The 8,721-nt window shown below is 44.9% G+C and overlaps 1 protein-coding gene across 4 annotated transcripts in view; it reads right to left on the minus strand.

The window, feature by feature from the left end:
* DBNL (drebrin like) overlaps positions 1-8,302 on the minus strand; it is a 31,058-nt gene extending 22,756 nt beyond the window's left edge. For all 4 annotated transcript variants that reach the window (XM_075858672.1, XM_075858671.1, XM_075858670.1 and 1 more), the window contains exon 1: positions 8,132-8,302. In XM_075858672.1, coding sequence (XP_075714787.1) covers positions 8,132-8,214 — 83 coding nt within the window. In that variant the 5' untranslated portion in view covers positions 8,215-8,302. The remainder of the gene's footprint in view (positions 1-8,131) is intronic.
* Positions 8,303-8,721: the final 419 nt, after the last annotated feature.

Below are 8,721 nucleotides of genomic sequence, written 5' to 3' on the forward strand. Positions count from 1 at the left end.
CGACATCTGCTGTCCGGAAAGGTCGAGACACTGCCATACACCGAAATCGGCGGGTTTGGCCGACATACATCTAATGTGTATGGCCACCTGTAGTAGAGGTAGTCTGTACCTCGTCAGCATCTATACAACTAGAAGCTCCCGCGTTTACTTACAAGACTTGATTAAAAAATATCAATCCCAATCTTACTGTGGTCACATTCTAATAAATATGTAAGAACAGCGAGTAACGTTATATCAGCCTAAATAAAGGGGTTATCCCTTCTCAAGAGGCAGCTGCCCATCACCGTGGGTCTAGAAGTTGAAATCCAACCTATCAGCTGATATCACCAGGGTTGGCTGCAGGAAGTCACGCAGCAGTCACTACTCCAGTATTAGGCTACGTTCACACATAGCGGAATTGCTACGGATTTTCCATCCGTATTGGAGTACGTAAAATCTGCAGTGATAAACCGTAGCAGACACAAATCTCGTCCACGCGTTAGTTTCCACAAATTTTCCACATGGAAATTGATTTGCAGCATTTCAATTTCTGCTACAGAAAGAGCAAGAATTTGTTGCAAATTTTCCCAATTGACTTCAAGGGGGGGGGGGGGGGGGATCCACAAGCAAATCTGTGTTGCGGATTCTCCTGCGGATCCGCAGCAAAATCTGCAAATCCGGGAAAAAAAAACCATTTACATAGTTTGAGATGAAAGAAACGCTATACTGACCTGCCTGGGTGTGCCTGTGGCAACGCATTCCTGGTCACCCGGCTGGTCTCTGTAGACCTGGCCACCAGTGGTGACGTGTCGCCATGTGACCGCTGCAGCTAGTGGACCAGGGATGCATTGCAATGGGTGTGCCAGGGAAGGTGAGATCCGACCCGTGTGGACGTACCTTTACACAGTGCACCTTTGCAAATAGAAACTTCACTAATAGTCTTGTTTGAAAACATACTAGATTCCTACAGTTTTTTTGCATAGCGCTCCAATGCAGGCCTATGTGTCTCCATGGACACAGACTACAAACAAACCCTTTGTAGTCTGATCCTGCAGTCATGATCCCTGTAGTCTTTAATCATGGACACATAGGTGTGCCTAGGAACTGTAGACACAAAATTATACAATATTGTTAAATCGAGACTATAGCGTATAAATGAAAGAATATGTGACTACGTTATATAGGGTCACACCAAGTCCTTTGGAGATCTTTGCAGTGGTTGTTACCCCTCTGCAGACCCCCCGCCCTCCACCTCAATGCTTGCAGCTACAGCACCCTACATACATTATATATATGTGCCCACTGTAGCTAAAAGATCTGGAGCTGGCACCAGAACTATGGGAGGATGTGTCATATCATCACGCAGGCAAGACGGCCAAAGAATATAGAAGCGTTCTGCAACAGAGTAAAAAAAAAAATATACGAAAAATAACCGACTTCGCTAACTACAAGAACAGTTTGGAGGTTGTGACTTCTGCCAAAGATGTCGCTACTACGAATTGACTGGCAGAATCCCAAAATTTTTAGTTTCATTTTTCCACTATGAAAAATTCAGCAGGTAAATTTATTCCAGCCCAGATTGTGTTCATTTCATTTAGAAAATAAACAAAAATACACTACCGTTCAAAAGTTTGGGGTCATCCAGACAATTTTGTGTCTTCCATGAAAACTGACACTTATATTTATCAAATGAGTTGCAAAATGACTAGAAAATATAGTCAAGACATTGACAAGGTTAGAAATAATGATTTTTATTTCAAATAATAATTTTCTCCTTCAAACTTTGCTTTCGTCAAAGAATGCTCCATTTGCAGCAATTACAGCATTGCAGGCCTTTGGCATTCTAGCTGTTAATTTGCTGAGGTAATCGGGAGAAATTTCACCCCATGCTTCCAGAAGCCCCTCCCACAAGTTGGATTGGCTTGATGGGCACTTCTTGCGTACCATACGGTCAAGCTGCTCCCACAACAGCTCTATGGGGTTGAGATCTGGTGACTGCGCTGGCCACTCCATTATAGATAGAATACCAGCTGCCTGCTTCTTCCCTAAATAGTTCATGCATAATTTGGAGGTGTGCTTTGGGTCATTGTCCTGTTGTAGGATGAAATTGGCTCCAATCAAGCGCTGTCCACAGGGTATGGCATGGCGTTGCAAAATGGAGTGATAACCTTCCTTATTCAAAATCCCTTTTACCTTGTACAAATCTCCCACTTTACCAGCACCAAAGTAACCTCAGACCATCACATTACCTCCACCATGCTTGACAGATGGCGTCAGGCACTCTTCCAGCATCTTTTCAGTTCTGCGTCTCACAAATGTTCTTCTGTGTGATTGAAACACCTCAAACTTCGATTCGTCTGTCCATAACACTTCTTTCCAATCTTCCTCTGTCCAATGTCTGTGTGCTTTTTCCTATATTAATCTTTTCCTTTTATTAGCCAGTCTCAGATATGGCTTTTTCTTTGCCACTCTGCCCTGAAGGCCAGCATCCCGGAGTCGCCTCTTCACTGTAGACGTTGACACTGGCGTTTTGCGGGTACTATTTAATGAAGCTGCCAGTTGAGGAGCTGTGAGGAGTCTATTTCTCAAACTAGAGACTCTAATGTACTTGTCTTGTTGCTCAGTTGTGCAGCGGGGCCTCCCACTTCTCTTTCTACTCTGGTTAGAGCCTGTGTGTGCTGTCCTCTGAAGGGAGTAGTACACAGCGTTGTAGGAAATCTTCAGTTTCTTGGCAATTTCTCGCATGGAATAGCCTTCATTTCTAAGAACAGACTGTCGAGTTTCACATGAAAGCTCTCTTTTTCTAGCCTTTTTGAGAGTTTAATCGAACCCACAAATGTAATGCTTCAGATTCTCAACTAGCTCAAAGGAAGGTCAGTTTTATAGCTCCTCTAAACAGCTAAACTGTTTACAGCGGTGCTAACATAATTGCACAAGGGTTTTCAAGGGTTTTCTAATCATCCATTAGCCTTCTAACACAGTTAGCAAACACAATGTACCATTAGAACACTGGAGTGATGGTTGCTGGAAATGGGCCTCTATACACCTATGTAGATATTGCATTAAAAACTAGACGTTTGCCGCTAGAATAGTCATTTAGCCCATTAACAATGTATAGAGTGTATTTCTGATTAATTTAATGTTAATTTTATTGAAAAAAACTGTGCTTTTCTTTAAAAAATAAGGACATTTCTAAGTGACCCTAAACTTTTGAACGGTAGTGTATGTCATTTGATAAGGGGTGCCCAAACTTTTGCAAAACTGCTTTCCATTTTACTCATTGGTATGATCAGCACATCTCCTATTGAACAGAAAACCACTCAATCCCGCAACATTGTCCCCTATAAAAGCATAAAGGATTTCCCACACTGAGACAATAACAAAGTTCCAATGTGGCCACCGACCTCTCAGCCCTGATTTACCGCACTCACCAGGGGGCATGGCCCTGTGTCACTGGATTACAATACAGGGCTGCGGAGCTTATTGTGCAGAGGGTTAACAGTCAGTCACTTCCTACACAATGCTATTTCCTACCTTAAAGAAACATTACTTCCTCAAACAGCATGAAGTGATCACAACAAGTGCCCCCGCAAAAGAGCCAGTCCACTGCCCTCCCCCCCCCCCCCCAGAAGCACTACAGTATATTTGGATACCACAATAGCTCTGCTTGTGGCTGTGACCCCTTATTTTACCTCCGTGTGCCACATTTTCACATGCCCTATTAGGGTAAATCCAAACAGGTCAGAAACGTAGCAGATTTGCGCAGGATGCAAGTAGCGGACAAGTATATGTAAAATCTCATCCATATGATGCTGACTTTTACAGCGCAGAAATTGACCTGCAGTGCCGATTTTTTAAAGGGGTTATACCAGAATAATAATTTATCACCTATCCACAGGATAGGTGAATATTTTCTGATCGCTGGGGACCCACCAATCATGGGAACAAGGGTTCCTACTCACTGCTCGATCGCAGTACAGCACGCGGCTGTTTCCGTCACTCCCATAGACCTTGGATGGATCAGCAAAGTGCACGCTCGACTGCCACTCCATTCAATGTTCTCAATACTGCGAACGAGCAGTGAAAACGAACGGGGGTTCGGACCAACATTCTCATAATCGCTGGGGGTCCCAACAATCAGAAAATGATCCCCTATTCTGTGGATAGGGGATAATTTATGATTCTGGGAAAACCCCTTTTAGTCCACAGCCTGTCAATTCAGTTGCAAAATAAAAAATATCCAATCAAATCTGCAAATAATGTCGTTTTGGGTATTACCAGCGGATCTGCAGAAACATTTTGCAAGTGCTGGTTTCAAGCCAATAAGTTTTTTTATCGGGATTATTCTCAGCTTCCATAGCAGGATCCGCAGATTTTGCTTGTGGATTGCTGCGGAAATAATCCACAGCAGATCCGACCTGTGTGGACTTACACTTAGACGGTGTTCACATGGGGCAGATTTGCAATAGGCAAATCCAACACTTCGGTTACTACAGGATCCGTGGAAAAAATCAGAGGCTTATCCAAGTTTGATGTGCCAAGGAGCCGCACGTTGATTCACCCTATTCATTGCGTCAGTAACGGACATTATTTTTCTGTGATGTAGATTTCAAATCTGAGTGGAGTTTCCCCAACGTATGCTCAGAGGCAAATTTCATGCGGATTTCAGCATGAGAATCTTCATGAAAGCCATACAGTGTGAATGGTGCCTAATAAAGTGGAGGAATATGAAGTTCTGACCACATGGGATGCCGTGTGTAAGGGGTTAGGCCGAGTCCAGACGGGGAGTATTCGCTGCAGATTTGCATTGCGAATTCCGCAGCAATTCGTAGTACAAGTATTTGGGGTGAAATCCGCTGCAGAATCGAAAAATCTGCTACATCTGGACCTGACCTTAGAAACGGACAAAGCGGTAAATGTCTTTGTTTTCTACATTCATTTTACTTATTCATTTCTAGGTGTAGTGTCCCTTTAAGAGAGCAGCGTGCAGTTCAGTCAGGTGACATCATCCAGCAATCCGCTGCTAATGTGTAATTATACGGGTGCGACGCAAAGCTTGGGGTTTGGTTCTGGGCCGGATTCTGAAGTTTAAACAAGAATATCTTCTCCCTTAAATCAGAATACATAAAAAGAGTCACAGACGGATTCTTATCTATATAAGGGCTTATTCAGACTAACGTAATTTTCACGCGCGTCGCACGGATCTAGATTAGTCTAAGGGGCCGTGCAGACTGTCAGTGATTTTTACGCAGCGTGAGTCCGCTGCGAAAAACTCACGACAGGTCCTATACTTGTGCTTATTTCACGCATCACGCACCCATTGAAGTCAATGGGTGCGTGAAAATCACGCGCACCACACGGAAGCTTTCCTGTTTACAAACATACAGAGTGTCATCATGATGGCGGCTGCGCGAAAATCACGCAGCCGCGCATCATACAGGGCTGACACACGGAGCTGTTAAGTGCCTTTTGCGCATGCAAAACTCTGCGTTTTTTGCGTGCGCAAAACCCATACGCTCGTGTGAATCCGGCCTAAGTGAGACACAGTAGCGGAAGTTCAGTAGTAATGTCGCGGGGGGCGACTCGGACCCGTCCCTGAATTATACCAGACACATTTCCAGCTGTAGACACTGACAATTATGTCACACAACAGCGGACAACAACCCGCGCCCCTTTCAAAAGCGAAGTGTTAAAATTCTTACAAATGTGCCGCACTCCACCTGTGACCGCCATGTTGCATTTTTGGCGCGTCTACGTGTTCCGGGCTCATAGTTTGACGTATCACGCTCTTACCATCCCAGTCATTTTTTTTTTAACGGGGAGATTATGGGAAATGATTTGTAATTTCAAGGTGACTAAGCCGCTCACACGGGTATGCTGGGAATGAATCAGAAAATCTTATGATGTCCAAATGTATGGATTCATCACAAGCGAGCCCGAATGTATACACGCTGCTATATATAGACTGCGACAAACGCATCCGACGTGCGACATAATGCGACAATGATACACCGCAGCTCTGACACGACACACACACTCCTATTTATCTCTACGGGAGGTGAACATCTATATTGTCGCACAACGACGCACGACATCACCTGCAAGTTGGATCAGCCGCGTCTATGTGACCTATTACGGATTATATACGTCACAGAGATGCCTGGGACCCCCCCTCTATTACCTGGAGCAAAGAACATATGGAAGTTTTTGGCGTGACCAAGCATTAAATGGTCGACTATCCATTGCACTGGCTCCAGGTTATACATTTCCTCTGCCCCGGTTGCTTCATAGAAAAGTGCGGCCACCCACAGCTTCCCCCGGGCACGGGAAACTGGACCAGCAGGCACTCTATATGCCTCCGTATGGCGTCTCCGTGAGGTAATGCTTCTAGGAGAGTATACATATGTAATATGGTACAAAATGGATAATGCCGTGATTTTATTTTCCGCTGTTTATGTAGCCAGGCAGTACAAGGCTACAAACAGGATCTCATTTATACAATGCGATTGAAATATGCGCAGTTTTTAGGGTATTGCGCAGGTTATTCCATTCTAAACTACAAAACTGCATGTGAAAACCTGTGGGTTACTTCAGTAAAAATTAAAGGGGTATTCCAACCTTCGACATTTATGGCATATCCACAGGACATTTCCTAAATATCTGATAGATGTGGGACCCCGGCTCAAGAACCTGCACGTGTCACCAGACCCCTGTCCCTTCCTGGTGAGGCGGCTGCCACATCAAGGCGGAAAATTGAGGCGGCCACGCATGTGCACAGGTCTTTCCATTCATTCCTATGGAATTTCCAGAAATAGGCAATCAACTGTTATAGAGATTTACGGAACATCTCGTGGATAGGCCGTAAATGTCTAAGGTGGGAATACCCCTTTAATGGTGGCGGATTATCAAATGGTCATAGAAAAGTATATAAAACTTACTAGTAAAGGTAAAGAGCAAAAAAAAACAAAAAACAAAAAAACAGCTCAGCTGTTTATAAGGCTGGGTTCACACGACCTATTTTCAGGCGTAAACGAGGCGTATTATGCCTCGTTTTACGCCTGAAAATAGGGCTACAATACGTCGGCAAACATCTGCCCATTCATTTGAATGGGTTTGCCGACGTATTGTGCAGACGACCTGTCATTTACGCGTCGTCGTTTGACAGCTGTCAAACGACGACGACGCGTAAAATGACTGCCTCGTCAAAAGAAGTGCAGGACACTTCTTTGCAACGTAATTTGAGCTGTTCTTCATTGAAGTCAATGAAGAGCAGCTCAAAATTTACGGCTGTCAGAGAAGCCTCGCAAAATGCGAGGAGGAGGAATTACGGCTGAAACGAGGCAGCTGTTTTCTCCTGAAAACAGTCTGTCATTTCAGCCGTAAAAGCCACTTCTCATGTGCATATACCCTAAGGATTATTTTGCAGTTCTGTGGCCAAAACAAGTGCTGGACCATCAGATGCCGGATTAAAGGATTTTGGCTTGCATTTGGCTAGTTCTGCATGCGGAGCTTTGTAATGAACAGTAAAATTCTGACAATCCGGCATCATTGAAGGATCCCAAATATCGGACAGGATGGACACATGTACAGGGATGTTCTCTAAATGTATACTAAAAGGGCACACTGACCCCCCACTTATTACACAGAGTGGAGATACACTAAGGAACGGTTCACGATCTGGGCGAATCAATGTGACCATGAATTACGTGGTCGCCCATTCATTTGAGTGGGCACCTTACCTTCCCCCTATGTGCGGCTGCCAGCAGCATGCCCTGGTAATAACGGCTGACCTTGTAGGGACTTCAGGAGCCGGACCTGCAGAGATCAGCCGACAATTCGAACTATTTTCCTGCAGCTGTCAGAGCATGCTGGGGGTTGTAGTTCCTCAAAGAGCCACAGGCTGGAGACCACTACTCTATGACAATGCTGGCAGCAAGAATACCAATCTAGTGACCAACATGGGACTTCCTCTGTTGTGGAGCTACAACCCCAAGCATGTCTCGCCACTAGGTGGGGCATGCTGAGCTGTGTAGTTCTACAACAGGCTGACTCACTATACAGACACCATAGAGCTATGTGCAGTTACAGTGGGCTGTAGTGTTGCAACCTGCCCACACCTCCTCCATCCATTGATTGATGGCCGCACACTCACCAGTCAGTCTTAGTCTTCCCGTCCACCACATCATTGTAGGCGGCCTGCAGGGCAGCTCCATTCTTACTGAGGTTCACAGACATGATGTGTGTGATCTACGTGCTGTCACTGCTCCTCCAGCCCGGCACTTCCTACCTACACCCTGCTCTGTATACTGCACTGTACACCGCTTCCTCCTTGTGCAGGGGAGCTCGTCCTCCCCGGGCAGCGCCATCTGCTGGTAGAACCGCGAACCGACCTACATGAGTCATCTTGCAGAAATGCTTTTTGTTTCCTTTCCTGTCTCATGTATTGTTTCGGCGTTTCCTAGTTGTAGCTCAGCACTTTGTATATTACTCCACAAGTAAAAAGTGCAGCTAGCAGACGGGTCTTCTAATATCACTCGCCCAAAGATGTATGGAAATGTTTTACAGAACTTGACATAGAAGAGATAAGGAAGTGATCATAGGGGAACTTCATGTCAGTGATCCAAGCTAGGAATGGCTGATAACAGGGAAGACTAGACTGTATTATTATAGTGATAAGTTAGGTTGGTTTCCCTTTAACGATTACCCTCTATTGTCAGGTCCGTATATATGGCATTACTGGTT

Source organism: Rhinoderma darwinii, chromosome 3 (genome assembly GCF_050947455.1).
Source record: "Rhinoderma darwinii isolate aRhiDar2 chromosome 3, aRhiDar2.hap1, whole genome shotgun sequence".
In the NCBI taxonomy this organism is placed as follows: domain Eukaryota; kingdom Metazoa; phylum Chordata; class Amphibia; order Anura; family Rhinodermatidae; genus Rhinoderma; species Rhinoderma darwinii.